Genomic DNA, 17,339 nt, shown 5'->3' on the forward strand with positions numbered 1-17,339 from the left:
ATTGATATTGACAAAGACTGGCACAACTGACAACCAAGATTTGTCATCTGCCTGCCCTGCCAAACACTTCTTGAGATTGTGCACTAACTTGTGCACACAAGGGATAACTGCTATGGTTTGCCGCGAGAGTGTTTCTGACTGAACCGCTGCTTAGTGCTTATTTTTAATACCTGCTACCAGGCTTTCGGCGATGCTGGTCAAAAGCGTTACTGGGAAACTTGCAAGTTTCAGATGTGCTACTTGTGAAAGAAAAATCACTTCAACTTGGTGGTCACAGGACCTGTCAAGTGCCGCCTTCATGCAAGCCCTTGCAATACCACGCTTGGCAATCTTCGAGTGTGCAAAGGAAAAAGGGAAAAGGCTATTTTGTAAGGGTGTGCGAATATTCGAACTTTCGAATATGTTTCGAATAATGCTTGCTATTCGATTTGCACCGGGATTTAACTATTCGAACTGCTGGAAGATAAACAATGCCAACAACCGATTTTTCCAACTCTCTAGGGACCGTGAAATTGTCCGAAAAAACGAATTCATGCTTTTTTATTCCGCAGCCACGTCCGAAATAGTTTTAATGCCTCCCAGTACACTTATCAGGCATTTGGGTACGCAGTCAGGCTCTCGTGAATACATTCGGTGCCTGCCGCGAACCCCGCTTAACTACGTGCCAACCGCCAATTGCAAATTAATGTCTCGACATGAGTGCCGCTGATACCAGCAAAGCGCGGAATAGATTACGGCTCTCATGCATGGAGCATTTGGAAACGATGACACGGAACGCAAAGACTGTGGCGGAAGAGCGGATGACTTGTGTGCACACGCATCGCCGAATCTCTGCAGATAAGCAGCATTTGCTGCCACGTGAAGCCGATCGTTCCTAGTTGTGTGCAGCACATTGCCAACCGAGCTGACGCTGTGACTGCCGGGGTGCTTGCGTTTGCCGTGATAGCTAGCGTTCGTTCGGATAGGCCGAGTTACGACATGGCCACTCCGTTCCCGATCACACACGGGTGCGGCGATGGCGAGCTGCTTTCGTTCATAAAGGCAACTCGTCTGTGCTGCGCACTTAGCGGTGTCGCACAAAGAGGCAGCATGAACGGCGGCGCGGCGCGTTTGAGTTATACGCATGACACTGCGCTAGGCCATATGCACTACTGAGCAGTTAGCCGAAGATGCTTATCATAAGGGTTAGGCGTGTTTGCCGCCTGCCGCCATCACGCCTCCGTGCATTTCCGGTGCTTATCCGTAAAGACATCACCGTGACAGTGGCCCCTTCAGATTTTCGATATGCTTCACCCTATCACACTCTGGCATTGCGGCAAAGCTGCCTTTCGGACTCTCACGGTCGCAATCGGATGCACTCACGAGAGCGCTGGCCCGAACCTACGAGATTATCGAGAGACGCGACAGAGGAGGGGGCATTAATGCCGTTTCGGACCTGAAATTCGGGCAGAAAGTCCCACAAATTGGATGCCTAAGAGTTTCAGCGTCCCAAATTTCAGATGCTCTTATACATTGACATCTATGGGGCAGATTAGGAACTCGGACTCGAAGGGAGAGGGCCCTTGTCCGCCAGATCAGTTGGGTCTCCACAGGAGTTGAAAGAGGAAGAGAGGTTGAGGTAATAGCGTCTTTCCCTTTTGCATGTAAACTGTTGTTGACACCACATTGGTTGCACCAAATCATGTAAATAAATACAATTCGGCCTCTGCATTGCCTCATTCTTGATAAGACAACTAGGGAACATTACCCCTGCAGCACTTCACCAGCCTAGCCAAAACAAGCACTTTCATGTTGCTGTCTCATAAGAATATGCTTAGGGATCCTCTGCAACTTTTTTTGTGTAATTTTGCTTTGAAGTATTAAAAAAAATATTCGACAACTATTCGAAAAATATTCGATTCGATTATCACTCACATTTTATTATTCAAATTTGCTTCGCACTCAAAATTTTGCTATTCGTACAGCTCTACTATTTTGAGACCTAGGCGCATAACCCCGACATACATGGCTATTTGAGAACTTGAGTTCCAAGTCTAAGAAGCATAGGCTGTTGTCTGAAGGATGCTCATTGATCAATTCAAAAGAACGTAATTTCATGAGGATCATGTAAAAAAACTGGAGCAGCAACAGGCTGCATGTCAGGAGGGTTACTGCACCCCCTGTGTTTGCTAAGACCAATGTGATTTTTCTCTTATACGGACGACCGCACCTGCCTCATTGTGGAAGCAGCCCACATGGCATGTGAAGAATGCCCATGCATAAGAAGCCATTGTTAGCCTAATCCAAACAAGAAGTGTCATTCCTGGAAGACGCCAGCACGAATGGTGGTTGCTGAGGGGGCCTACCGTTTCGTATTCCTTGAGTCTCTTCTTTTTTCTGTATTCCTGTAAAATGCTTTGTCCTCTTCGTGCTGCGCAATCTTAACGAAAAATTGACAGCCGTACGTCCGAAAACATGCCTGGCAAGCAATTTTCCAACAATGACGAGGATACAATAATAGCGAGCTTGTGCAGAAGTAAAAGGCATCGATCGAAAATAAGAAATTGGACACACTGTCACTGACAAAGTACTGCAGAGAAGCGCCCTTTCAGTGCAAGTAGCAAGGTAAGGAGGCCTGAAGGTAGCCTTAGCGCTACCTAACTTGAGGGAGCACCAAAGAGGGCCTCAGTGAGGGAACCTTAGTAAGGACCGTTTCAGAATGCGGGGCTTAGTCTTCGCCATAGCTCAGAGAAGCAAATGATGAACCACGCAACTTCTTTCCACTACAAGAAAGAGGCCACCAGCACCTGCTAAAGCGAGTACGTGGCTTTTAATGGAGAGCAATGACATCATTACCCCTGTCATGTCGTCTGCTCCCCCAGTGAGGCTGCGCATTGGCCGAATGGGAGCTCGACCTCCTGTGTCGCTAGGCTCTGCCCACCTACGACACCCCCCCCCCCTCACCCATCACTAAGCTCCGGCCCCCTATGCGCTGACGCTCCTGAACTTTCACATGCTCCCTCCTGTTCACCTCGCATCAGCTATGCTGCGATATGCTATCACTCTCTCCATACTTGACTATGCCCTGCTTTCACTCTCTACCGCCTTGGCGATGCTGCGGACCAACGTTACTAGAACAAACTCAGTTTCAGAGCTCCGTATCTCCGCCAGCGGAGGAGGGTGGTCCGAACGGCGGTCGCGAGAACTAGCGGCGCTGCAGTTCCGTCTTGCGCCACTATCGGCGCGTCGTCTGCTGCCACGGCATAACGCTACGGTCCGCCGCGCAGTTGCTCGCGGCAACTGCGCGGCAACTTTCTTATTGTACTAGTTAGGTGGATACTTAAGTGGATATGTATAAGGTCGTCTGTATGCATAGGCCCGCGTGCGTTGTTCATTGATTGGCTAAGAATCGATGTTCGGTCTATATTGCCACGCCCACTTCTTGTTTTATTTTGATGTATTCGGGTTTGACCAGCAAGGACGGTTATCAACGCTCGACGCTGTCCGCGAAGCTGTGTTCGAGAAGCTTCGCGATTGTAATAGATCGTTTTGGTAAGATTGCGCGCTGCACGCTAATGTTCCAGCTTTGTCGAGAGATAACGCCGCCACCAGCGATATCGCTGGAAAGTTCAATAGCGCCTGTATAAAAGCCAACGCGCTTGACCGCTTGTCACTTGAACGACGGTCGACGCTCTGTTCGCTGCTATCAGTGTATTGCTGTAGTTTGACCTTCAGTTTCCCGGCCACAAGTTCGGCCAAATAAAAAGTTTCATCTCGGACCTGCTGACTGCTGCCTTCGTCGACGTCACGACCCTGTGACAATATTTGAGCTGTCTACATTGCGCTTAACTTCTAAGCATAGGAGTTTCTAAGCGAATGAGGGTTTTCAGAGTAATTTTTATAACGACCACCACAATTTTAGCCGCTGCCGTCTTAGCTAGACCAAGAACAACCCAACACGTTTGTAAAAGCCTTTATAGTGCACAAAGAAGCGTACTTACAGAGATACAAGAACGTTCTAGAAAAACAGTACTCATGTTTCTACAATCTATTGAAAAAAACTTTCTCGAAAAACATCACCAATGCTTTGCAATGTTTACAAGACACGTTTTCGCGACGGTTAAAGAGATACTGACCCAAAATCGGAAAATTTTACGAGAATTCGGTAAATGAAATCTCAGTGTGCGATTACATCGAATAGATGTCGTCTCTGAGTAGTTTTTTCAGCGGATAGTTGTATTTTCGGTGTCTCATCTTTCTATGTCGCATCCTTCTACGGTGCCTTAAACAATTCGAACAGATCGGCGGTGATGTGAGCACCGAGCAGTTATTCGCGCGTACTCTGTCGCTAGAAGAGTCGTCAGTATTAAACTTCAGTTTTTCAACTTCACCGAGCAGATGTTCCATGCCCGCAGCACTTCTTACACTGTACGACAGCCGTTTGCGTTTCGTGCTGTACCCGTTCACTACGCAGTTAAACTGCTCGTCAACTACAATTATCTTTTGCACAAGTAAGTCTCCGTTCCCGAAGCAAATTGTGGGATTGGGCTAGTTATGGTATTCCATTATTAAACTGCTCAGCGCAAAAAAATTGACACGGTACACATAGAAAAGACGAGGACCAGCGCTGGTCCTCGTCTTTTCTATGTGTACCGTGTCAAATTTTTGCGCTGAGCAGTCCGTTCCCGAGCCGGCGAGTGTAAAATATTCCGCACATCTTGTTCAATACCTCGTCGCAAAATCTCTCGAAAATCCACTGCTTTGAAGGCATAGCGACAGCTGACAACTGATCGAATGTCAGTGTGATGCAACTCTCAGTCTCGGTAGCGTATATAGGTAATCTCCTGCCTTTCGTTTTGCTGTTCTATTTCTGGCGGCTCCTCCAAATTGGGCACTGGGCTTTCGCGGGACGCCGTGCGTTTTTTTTTTGGGGGGGGGGGGGGGGGGATTTGCGCCTAAACCCCGAACATTTTGGCTTTGAAATGTGGGGTGGAAGTGCTGGGAACAAGCGCGGCACGGCACCTGGCGAGAGTTCCCACTTTTACGTGGGATCAAAACTTCTTGTCCGGGAACGACACGACGTTAGTGCTTTACAATGTCATCACTCTCAAAATGAACGTCACAGACCTTGCATTTCGCAGTAAGCTTTCTATCTTTGCGATGCAAAGCTTGACTGCCGTAGCCTCGTAGGGTCTTTTGCAGGTCCGAAGAAGTGTCGTGAAGCGGAGTCGCCGTTGCGGGGTAGCCGCTCTTGCAGCCCGGCGCAAAGGAAGTCGGAATACCGCACTGTGAATCTGTTCGCCCTCGTTACGCTTCCTACATCATGCACGTGTCTTCGTACAAGACGCTAAGCCTTGTCAAGAACAGTCGCAAAAATGACGAGCTAACAAAGCGCAGACGACGCTGTAACCCACGTGCGCTCGTACATCGGCGGCGCCGATCACAAGCGCCAGCCGCGGGAGCTAGACGTGACTGCAGCGCCACTAGTTCTCACGACCGCCACGCGGACCGCCTCTCCGGCGGAGCTTTTAAACTGAGTTTGTTCTAGTAACGTTGCTGCGGACGGCATGACCAACCTAGCGAGGCTTTAACAGCTTTGCTGTAAAAAATCGCGGAACCCTAAAATGCCCCACACGGAACTCAGGGGTGCCGTGAAGGGCATTTTAGGGTTCCGCGAGCTGTCAGAACAAGTGTGATCCGCTCATGTTTACCCCCCCCCCCCCCCCCCCCCCCAGCATCTAATTTATGACTGCGGCAAGAAAACTTGCAAAAAATTTTGCATTTAGCGAAGTCATCGCACGTTGCATCCGAACATCGGGTGTCTGCAGGAAGCAAGACCCACGTGGTAGTGGCATTAAAGACTCGACGTTTAGTGCGCGCCATGAAATCTGTGCTTTGCGGACCTGTGGTGACAGAGTGCAGCGCAAGGAGTGCTAGTAATTCATGCATGTTAGCACAGTTTGCAACACGTGTGCAGGGATAATTCGGTAATTCTGCAAGTCGAGATATGAAAGATATTGGCTGTTCAAACTGCAATAATGGACACGTGGGATGCTTTGTGCCTCATGGCGCGCTGGCGTTCACATGGCTCAGTTTTTATACACGCTGATTTGCCACTGCACTATGTCGGTTTTGGAAAATAAAAATGTGCAATGAGCATTTCGATACACTCAAGAAGCATTGCTTTATGCCAGCTGTGGGCTACACGAGCACAGTGTGACTGGCATGCTTTGTTGCTTTGTTACGCAAAAGACAAAACAGGCTTTTGTATGTCCGGCGCTTCATTGACCTGAATACATTGCTTATGGCATGTGGTGCCTGAAGCATGCACTGAATGCGGGTGCTTTACACGACTCTCTAAGTGGCATGGACAGGGCGGAAAAAGGGGGGCGGCGGGACTCACAATAATCTATACATTATCGCGAGTTCCAATGCGGTGGCGTTAAACTGTGGTTGCGTGCACCGAGAAGCATCATCACCCCCTCCCCGCTAATTCCAAATCTGCTCATGCTAAAAGCACATGATAAAGTTCGGGTTCCACGGCACTATGGAAAAGCCGTTGGGGTTCTCCAAGGCCAGAAGGTTCGAAAAGAAGGTTGAAAACCGAACGCTTCTTAAAGTAACTTTTGGCGCGGTACATTGGTGTCATGTATGAAAGTGTCCAAATATTGGGAAGGGGCTACTAGCTGTCATGGGACACAACACACACGAGTACCAGTATGATCAATGTCTAAAAACTTTACCTCTAATCATTCAGAGCTGTCTATGATGTTATTGCGGCCCTGAGAAACAAACATCACAACGCTATTTGGCATGTTGCCCTGACTCATACTTATGAGAACTTTTGATGATTCAAACAAAATCCTGAGGTCCTGTTGAGTTTGAATTATCGGGAGTCTACTGTATGTTGGTCAAATGGGGCAGTGCACTTATGACTGCATGCGCGAGCATTCGAACAAGGTAAAAAAGCTAGAGATAGTCAACTGTCTCTTTATTGTAATGATTACGGTTGCCAGCCATCTTTTAAAGATTCAACATTCCTGTCAAAATACCATGATGAACGCGCGCATCTCACTTCTGCAGCTTATCATATCATATCCACAATAGCGGCGAGGCATGAGTAAGCCTCCCCTCGATTTGCCTCCTTCCGAAGATACCGTATATACTCGTGTAAGGGCTGCCCTCGTGTAAGGGACGCACCCCTACTTTGGAGGGGGAATTTTGAAAAAAAAAAATTCAAAAAGTCCCGCCAGAAAAGTGTAGTTAGTTAAATTGCAGCTAGATGGTGCTGCCAGCTTTTCCGCTTCCGCCGACCTCGACGGCGCCTTTATTGCTTTGTGTGGCGCATTGTTGGCATCGTGTGGGTAGTTTGGCAGTGTTTCTTCAGATCGGTGTTGTCGATGTCACTTTGTCTGTAGTAGTGAGCCCTGTTTGAGCCATCACAGGTGAGGGACGATGGGCCGGCACTTGAGATCTTTCACTGCAGCCTTTAAACTGCAAGTGATTGAATATGCCGAGAAGCACGGCAAGCGAGAAGCTGGACGCAAATTTGACGTCGATGAGAAGCGCATGCGTTATTGGATGAAACAGAAAGATGCCCTCGCTGCTACCAACAGGAGCCGAAAAGCATTTTGCAGAAAGAAGTGCAAGTACTCGAAGGCGAACTTGTCAAATATGTCATCGACACTCGAAGGGACGGGTACGCCGTCTCAACTGACATGATCCGCGTGAAAGCCCTGGCCATCGCTCACCACATGGAAATACCCCAGGCACAATTCAAGGCAAGTCGGGGGTGGGCTACGCGGTTTATGAACCGTAACCAGCTCTCCATCCGCCGCCGAACAACGCTTTGTCAAAGGCTTCCAAGCGAGTACGAAAGCCATGTGATTAAGTTCCATCGCTTTGTAAATGGCCTCAGGAGGGAGCATGAGTACGACCTCTCCCAAATTGGGAATGCGGACCAGACTCCTGAGTGGTTCGATGCACCAGAAAGCACCACAGTGGATTTAAAAGGTGCGAAAAGTGTGTCTGTGCGCATGACCGGCGCAGAACGTCAAAGATGCACTGTGATGCTGTGCATCACGGCAGATGGCAGAAAACTTCCGCCGTACGTCGTATTCAAGTGAAAGACTCTCCCTAAAGAGAAGTTCCCTCAGGGAATCATCGTACGTGACCAGGAAAAGGGTTGGATGTCCGAGAAACTCGTCGTAGATTGGATAAAGACCGCCTGGGCAAACAGACCTGGAGGCCTTTTACAACAGAAAGCCCTCCTTGTTCTGGACAGTTTCAGGGGCCACTTGACGGACCGCGTCAAGAACCGACTCGCCACGACTTGTACGGACTTGGCCGTTATTCCTGGAGGACTGATGAGTGTGCTGCAGCCGCTCGACGTCTGCGTTAATCGTCCGTTTAAATCGGAATTTCGCCGATGCTACTCGGAATGGATGGCTGGAGGACATCATGAGAAGACCCCTACAGGACAGCTGAAGTGGGCATCGCTACAACAAGTGTGTGCGTGGATTTTGAGTGCGTGGCGTGGCGTGTCATTTGAAAAAGTCGCGAAAAGCTTCATGGTGACTGGAATTTCAAACTGCATGAGCGGCGCTGAGGATGAATGTCTCTGGGAGGACGCCGACGCCGAGGCGAGCTCTTCCGAGAATGAGGACAGCGATAGCGAAATGGAATCGTAATAAAAACATTCCTGGAATGTCATTTGCGACTCTCTTACACTCTGCTACTGTCGCGGAAACAGTACAGACCTTTGGTGAGCTGTCATCGGCCTCATTCGTGTAAGGGCCGCACCAAGCAAAAATTTCGAAAAAAAGAAGTCCGGCCCTTACAAGGGTATATATGGTATCATTCCTGTACCATTGATAAAGTTCATTGTCTCTGCCCAGTCATGTGGACATGATAAGCTTCAGAAGTGAGATGCGCGCGTTCATCGTGTTTCTTTCTTTTTTGTTTCAATGTGATAGTGGTGGGCTATATACATATATCATGACTAGAAGAATAAACACATTTGGTTGTTAGCGCCGTGGTCTGTATCTTTTCTTCATCCTATTGTTTCAGCGCTGCTTTGCTACTCGTTATCATGAACGAACCAGCCCAAATGCGTACTCCTAGAAAGGTGGCTGTTCCCGATTTCATATTGTGTTTAATACAGTAAACATGCTTATTCAATTGAATTACCACTAGCACTAAGACTTTGCATTAACATCATTTTTATTTGAACAGCAATTTCTGCAGCTCAGATAGTGGTGACTGAAATCATTTTTATGCACATGTACATACAGTCAAATCCCGCTACAACGAAATTGACGGGACGCGCTATAAAGTTCGTTGTCGCGGAAGTTCGTTGCAGCGAAATTTTATCTATAGACCACAAAAGTTAGGAAGATCTGATGATCATGACTCGTCCTTTGGTCCCGGCAAGTGCATGCATTGTCCTTTGCATTTAACTCTCGCTAACTCGGACGTACTAAGCCGCACACTGAGTGAATGTATTTTCTCGCATATAACACGCACGAATTATACAGAAAATTGCTAAACTCTGGGTGCGGGTTATACAGTCGAACCCACTTATAACGATCCCACGTATAACGATCTATCGGTTATAATGACCATATTTCAGTGCACTTACGATTTTCATATGCTAAACATTGAAGCTGCGTCCACATATAGCGAACATTTTTCAAAGCCTCCTACTTTTACAACGAACACTTCAGACACGGTCGCGGTAAAAATATGGTGCATACGAAGCGAAAAAAAAAGTTAAAACAGCCTTCTAAAGCGTGAGAGGGACGCGCGCTCGCGCGTGCCCCGCTCCAGTTTACTCGCGACTAAGATATCCCTGATCGGCGAGCACCGCACGCAGATTTCGGACGCTGCGAGCGAGGTCGCTCACTTTCGAGCTTTTTCTTCAGTGGCAGAATGGCAGTGAGGGAAAAAAAAAAGAGGCAGCATGAAGCCTTGCGGTCAGCTTTCGCACGGTAACCTTTCCTGACGCCGTTCTCTGCAGCTACGACCGCCTATGATGAACCAAATAATGCCTTGGAACGCAAGAAGACATAAATGCAAGAAGTGATAACCGCGATAACTTTCATCGCATAACGGTTCACTGCGTCCCTAAACTCGTCCACGCCACAATGTGCCGCAAAAGGTCGTCCGTCTTTTCGGTTACGGCAGAGACCGGTCGATTGGTGATAACGATTTCCGCGCGATTGCGGCGATGCCTTCGCGGATAAGCACCAGAAAAGAGCGAAGGCGAGGTGGCGGCCGTCGATGGACGTGCAGTTACGACTTATAGCCGACAACCTTATATCACAGTCATCTGTAGATATCGGCTCAGCTGCGCGTGTGGCGTACGCCGTACACTGTGCGGATTGACGGCGTACGAGCGCACCATGCTGCCGATCGCAAGTTCGCCGCCGCCGCGTCGTGCGAGACTGCTTTAAAGTGCGCCTCGCTTTGTTGAAACGAAAGTAGCTCGCTGTTGTTGAGCGGCGTGGGCACAGAGAAACGTCGATGTACTGGCAGCGAGCGTATACTGCGTGTTTGACTAGGTGAGAACTCAAGTGCGCCGCGTATCGCCGTGCAGGGCCGCGAGAGCATCGCGGAGACTTAGAGTGCGCGTTGCTTGCAAAATGCTTGTTTTCGCCGCGTTGAACGAACAGGCTACTCGCCGCACCCGTGCATGGTCCGGAGTGAAGCAGGCACGAAGAACGTACAAACGCGCGCATACGGCATACAGCAAGCGGCCCGGCAGCGACTCCGCGAGCCGAGTAGGGGACGCGCTGCACGCAACTAGCCAGGGATGATCGGCTCCACGTGGCAGTACCGCGCTTCGATGAAACGGTGTCAGTTCACAGCAAAGGCGGGTAATTCGCTTGTGAGCACGTAGCGGGCGTCGCTTCACGACGCGAAAAGGCTTAGCTTGTCACCGGAGGGGTTGGGTGCACTTCAATAAAAGTGCACAGAAAAAAAAAAAAAAAAAAAAAAAAAACCGGCTTGGCCGCTAAGCGCACGTTTTTAAAGGCGAGTCCATATACAACGAACTATTGATATAGCGACCACTTTTCGCGACACTTTGGAGTTCGTTATAAGCGGGTTCGACTGTATGCGAATTTCGGTGCGCAAGTTGGCTTCACAGTAATGCAAGGAAGACGGCTTTGCGTCACTACGCGAATTGTACACGTGGGTTATACACGAGCGAATGCGATATGCAGGCCACCCTCGAAGCGTGCCAAGCGCGTAGCGCCGCAAAGGAGCGTGCCAAAGTTCGCTAGAGGCTAACTGAAAACGAAGTGCCAAAGCTCCGCACTACCACAGTCATAAGCAAGCGAAAAGAAAGCCGAAACACTTCGTGTCGTTTTACAACTTTATTGCCTTTAATGTTTCTTCCGGTGTGTTAGCTGCGTACTTGAGCCCATGATCGCGTCGACCCGACCACGTTTGTGTTCGCAGCGGTTGCGGCACAATGTAGTTACGCTTGGACTAGGTGTGCGCTGGCCGCGCGTGTGCCTTCAAAACTCTGTGGATGTCATTCACGATCGCAGGGCTTGTGGCAACGAGCAGTAGTTTTGTTTTGCATGCTACGTCACAACAATGGCGGGAGTTCTTGAAGAACGATTCTTCCGTGGCCCGCGCTTCAAACCCGCCAGCAGCATCATGGCGGATGGACGATCTGTCGCCGAGCATTTCAACGGCGAATAATTTACCGGGATGTGCGTGCGGTGGCAGAAAGCATGTCTCCGATGATGACACGGGTCTTGTGATGCAGCCGTACGGCTCTGGCAACGAGAAATGGTCGAGTTTCTAGCGGAATTTCGCGGCAATCCTAGGCAAGCTCCTTTTCCTTATGTGGTGGCACTCGCGAAAACTTTGTTCAAGCGGAAATACCCAGAAAAAGCATTCATTGTGACGAGACCTTTTTCGCATTGTTTTCTATGGGCGGCTGACTGGGAATCTAAAATTATTCACTCTGGCGGAAATTTCGTTGTAGCAGTATTCGTTAAAGCGGGATTCGACTGTACTGCACAGAAAAAAGCTCTTCTGTATAAGTGCCAGTAGTCATTAACGAAAATGAAAAGTAGCACTTACTTGGGACAACAGAGTTCTTGAATTCATTGGCAATGGATTTTTCGAGGTGAGAGCCAAGCATGGTGGCCAAGCTCTGGGCTACAATGCTTGCTTGTTTATCAATGCCAGACTTCTGTGCTTCACTTAGCCGAGTAATGGCAGCTTCTACAGCCCCCACTAACATGTAGATGTCAAGGAAGATGTGGCTCAAATGGCAGTATGGTACAAAAAGCCATTAAGTGACTTCATTTGCCAACAAGCAAAAGGAAAAAAAAAATAATGCCTCCAAAAGGATACGAGAACCTAGGTTTGCCCTGGTTTCAGCCATGAGGGACGATAGCAGTCCATCCCAATACAACTGTCCTTCTTGCAACTTCACAAGCACTGTATGGTGTTCACGAAATTGAGAGCTCAGAGAATTTACAGTCTTTGAAAGTGCGGTAGTTTCCTCTGCAAGCCGAGAGATCACAAGCTCCAGCTCGCCCATTGCATGGGCAGCGCTTTTCTCTGCAACATGAGGTGCATCACCTCCTGCCGCATGCTTGCACCTACAAAAGTGACATGTTAATTAGCACAAAACTAGGTGGAAGTCTAAATATAAAGTGAAATGAAAAACCACTAATAATGTACTGTGCGCAACAGATGGAAAAAAACTTATATTAACGTTCAGTAACATCCTTACAGACTGCAACCAAAAGCTGGGCAACTTAACAAGCCATCCTAAAATTGACAAAGTAACAAGAGAGCTCGGTGACTACAAGAAAATGCGAGAGGCCAATGCTTAACGTGAAAAGTGAAGTGTCCTAAACCTTTTCGGGTGCCCTTGTAGACAGCACCCGAAAAGATGCAAGCAAATGGCAATAGGGTCTATACTCGACGACAACTTTTCTTGACAGCACTGTGGCAGCGACAGAACCGAAAGACATGACTGCTACCGCGCCGAAAAATAGTACTTAAGTTTACCGATAATTTTCTCATTTGCTTTGCTGAAATAAATGCTGCTTTATTTATTATGAGACTGAAACAGTTGCGGGAAGTCGTAGGCAAAATTCAGTTATTGTTCACTTTGCAAGAATGCCTTCCTGTTCTTTCCATTTCTTACACAGCCCCACCTTTTCAGCATGCCCGTGTTCCAAAGTAAGGATGGCATCCATGATGTAGTGGGTCAGTGTGCGGCCGCAAACGCGCTGTTTAGTTCTCGTAATATGACACTAAAATGCACACTGAACAATCGAAATGTTTCTCCCATTCACATGTGCACTCCCTTCGCACCAAACCACGTATACAGTGTATTTTCGTGTACTTGTCACGTGGTTGAATAAACTCAAACTCAAACATTGTTCGTGTATATAATCTTCTTAACACATTAACGATGCCAGCAAGCGAAACCGAAAACACCCGCAAGCTGCCGTACTACTTGCGGAGCAATACAAATGTGCGAAAGCCCCGCCTCCGTAGACTTCGCTCCACTGTCAAGATAAGTTGTCGCCGAGTATAGCATTAAAACTAGCCACACTTTTCCTTGCCAACTTGCATTGGAAGTGACTGTGAATGCATGGTGCACATAAAACCATTCACCAGTCCCTTCCAGTGTCCCCAAAAGTATTTTTTCCTAAGGATGCAGAAATGATGAAGTAAGTACGTTTGAGTTTAAAGACCTAAAGATGATTTGGTGTTGGGAACCTGACCTCAATCACAATAATCCAGTAAAGGTGAAGTTGCTCATAACTGTCAATGCAAGGAGTAGCTTCCCGATATCCAATGCAATGTGGGCGAGGTGACAGCAGGCATTGAAAGACATTGCAATGTTTGCTCAGCTTTGTTCAAAGCATTATCAAAGTTATACTGATACTATAATATACAACTACAATATTTGCTTGCTGTCTTCATAATTACTTTTTCTGTGGCGGCAGGCATCTTGACATGAAGATATGTCAATTATAGTAATTAAAGAAATTATATTTTTAATTAGCGGAGACAGGCAGTCAGGTCAAATGGGAGAATTGGAGCCCTTCCTGCGAAGAGCCTGTTGGTGTTTTGAGGTTTCGAAAAAGGCAATGCTGGTAATTTTATGAAAGTGATAAAATCTGATTAATTTCACAGGAGAAATCGAAATACAGAAGAGTGGAACTTTAGAATGAGCGAGTCATTACATCAATCATAAATCAACTTTTCTTTGTGGATATGCAGGCTGTGCTTGTGATTACAGAGGTGAACCTTGAACCTCACAATAATAAAATCGGCGGATAAACCGAAAAATTTTGCTATCGCGAGAACTCCGTTATCGCAAAATGATACAGTAAAAATAAGAAAATGGTCACCAAAACAAAAACTTAATGCCAAAATTCAGTTAGTTTGCCTTCTTGACCGTTTTCACGTAGTGAATGCCCAGATCTTCCTTCGCAATGCAGCAAGTTGTCTTATGCGACATTGTCATCATGCATTCCAAGGAACACCCACGTTGTTTCGAAAGCGTCAAATTCACATGCGCCGCCCTAGCCATGGCAATCACTCCTTTGTTGATGTTGTTGTTGTTGTTGTACACGCTGCTGTGCAGCTGCAGCAGAACATTGCTAAAATAGGTCTCGGACCCCTTCTCTGCACGAAAAAGATACTTTATGTATGTGAGCAAAACTGTTTGTTTGTTGTTTGTTTGTGAGCCGCTGTGCCGCTAGCTTGAATGGTGATGCGGCTACAATATAATGCGCCTATGCACACATCCTCGCAGAAATGTGTAAGTCTCCTCAATTTTCATAGTCACTGGATTGCAGTTTAGCAACATTTCGTTGTAAAAAAAATACGATATGCATGGAATCTAACGGATGTTCGCCAGGGACAGGAAATTCTTTTGTTGTCATGAGAATTTTATTGCTACGCGATTTGTTATTGTGGGTTTCGACTGTAGTACGCATGGCTCACATACATTAACGTGTGCAGAAGAACTAACACAACAGCAAACACTGTCGTGAACAGTGACGTCATTGTGGTCGTCTGCTAGATGCGCTCATCTGGGCTTTGGTTTCGACAGTAAATTTGATTGAATTGCATCGCTTCACAATAATTACCAGAGGTCACCTTTTCCAAACCTCAAAGCAATCTATCTAGCAAGAAAAAGCTCTTGTATGCCATCAGGTGTCCATCTGCTGCCCAAACAAGCGGCCGCACGAACAGCTGTTTAAAAAAAAACACCCACCGAAACTATGTCACGCAAACTTCTGGTTAAATCCACTGAATTCACAGGATGAGCACGAACTACTCCACAGAGCAACAGCTCAGATTAAAAGCTACTTTTAATCTGCCAGTGGAATAGGCAATCTGTAGTCCCAATCAGCAACTAGATCAGACTTCAACAGAAGCGTACTTTCGACGGCACTCCATTGATATTGTTCTGCAAATATGATGCAAACTATAGTATCAATAGAGCCAATTGGCAGACAGTGCCAAGCAGTCTTTATGTAGTGAGCGTGAGTGCAACGAGGTCTTCCCACTGATGTCATACGTGAGAGTGCACCACTCACAGATGTGGCAGTTAATTCTATTGCTTAATAACCAAGGTAAAATTGAATTTCTTTTTTTGCTGATGACGATTATAAAAAATTGATTTACTGCTCTAGCAAGACAAGTAAAAAATGTGAAAAAGATAAGTGATTACAAGTAAGGGAGCTTCAATTAAGCCGGCAAAATGCAAGCCAAGTACGGTCAGAAAGCCTGTGAAAATTGCGACAACTAAAAACAAATATACAGTAGACTCTCATTAAACGGAACCTGAAGGGACCAGGAAATTATGTTCCATTTAACAGGAGTTCCGTTTACTGAGAGGTGAACAGGGGTGCAGAATACAAGTACGAAACCAATCATATTGGAGGCAGCTGTTCCATTTAAGCAGCAGTTCCGTTTAACAGATTTCCGTTTACTGAGAGTTTACTGTATACATTCAGCATGATAAGTTTAGAGACCATGAGCCAAGAAAAAGCCGAACACTCCTGCTGCTTGGGCAGGCAGCCTGTTTTTAGATCTCTGGAACGCACCTAACGACACGTAATTTAGTTCAACCAAATACAGTCACAAATTGATGGGAAATTTTCTCAGTGGTCTCTGAACTTTTGATGCAGACTGTACAACAAAAGACCTTCTCACTAATTAACAGCACTTGACAAGTTGGTTTCATTATGAGAATGTTGACCAAAGCTGCATCGAAACACTGTTTATATTTTAATGTATGTCACTGACCGCACTTGTACAAGTTTCAGGCAGCTATGAAATTACTGGGTGAGAGCCTTTAAAATTACAAGTCCTGTTGCGTTGCATTGTAGAGTAACTGGGAGTTGGCTGCTCAAATTATTCAGTAAAATTTGCATAGCAAATTTCGGGACAATCTAAATTCTACAAATGATTCAGCACTTTTTTTTTATAGAGGCCTTAAACAATAGAGGGGTGAACTTAAGTTATCTCAGGAACAAGATGAGTTGCAGGAAAAGTAATTGCATACTTGAAATGAGCAGAAAAATCTGCACAAGCCTGTGCAGTTTTTTCAAGATCGCTGAAGAAACAAAAAAAAAATTTCTAAGATGAGTCTGCTTCTTAACAGAGTTAAAATGACTGAAATTTTACTATAATACTATATAAAAAAAAACGGTAAATGTTATCAAGTATTGGTCAGCTTGCCAGTTATACTACTTCAGACAATGCTATGCCATTCATTCAGGAGTGTGAGCGGCATGAAAAAAGAAAGACATGCCCCACATACATTACGGTGAAGATGCACCATACAGTAGAACCTAATTCAGATTTCACTAGTGCCAATATGTGTACCAGTGACGAAGTTAGGAGCAGGTGGAGCAAGGGCTATTTTTCTGTACAATTGCTTTTGGGGGTACTTTCATTTTTGCGAGGTGTTTTGCCGTCTACTACGAGCCACGGTGGCCCGACACTATGCCAACAAAGCAACGTAGCGGCTCCTGATCTATTTAAAAGATATGACACTACAGTGCTTGAGAAACTATTTAGAGCTGATTGGGCATAATTAAAAGCACCAGGAAACGTTGCAAGGTTTTTTTTCCTTTTTTTGTTTTAATGTGAGCGTTGAAATGAATTCTGAGTTCACTACCACTATTTTTTTTTGTTATTCATTGTTCCTGTTTTTTTTTTTTGGCTCTTGTGTTTTATCATTTTTTTCGGCCCTGTCAAAAACACATCAGCGAGGTTCTACTCTATAAAACTGCACTAGAAGTCCAGACCAGAATATGTGCTCCTTTGTTCCATGTCAACATCATGCAGAGACA

General features: G+C 46.5%; 1 protein-coding gene across 1 annotated transcript in view; it reads right to left on the minus strand.

Annotated features, from left to right (window-relative positions):
- The window catches only part of LOC119406858 (enhancer of mRNA-decapping protein 4), a 202,582-nt gene that overhangs the window by 20,144 nt on the left and 165,099 nt on the right, over positions 1 to 17,339 (minus strand). The window contains exons 19-20 of the mRNA XM_037673612.2: positions 12,355 to 12,605; positions 12,079 to 12,234 (exon numbers count right to left, since the gene is read on the minus strand). Coding sequence (XP_037529540.1) covers positions 12,079 to 12,234; positions 12,355 to 12,605 — 407 coding nt within the window. The remainder of the gene's footprint in view (positions 1 to 12,078; positions 12,235 to 12,354; positions 12,606 to 17,339) is intronic.

Source organism: Rhipicephalus sanguineus, chromosome 1, assembly GCF_013339695.2.
Source record: "Rhipicephalus sanguineus isolate Rsan-2018 chromosome 1, BIME_Rsan_1.4, whole genome shotgun sequence".
NCBI lineage: Eukaryota > Metazoa > Arthropoda > Arachnida > Ixodida > Ixodidae > Rhipicephalus > Rhipicephalus sanguineus.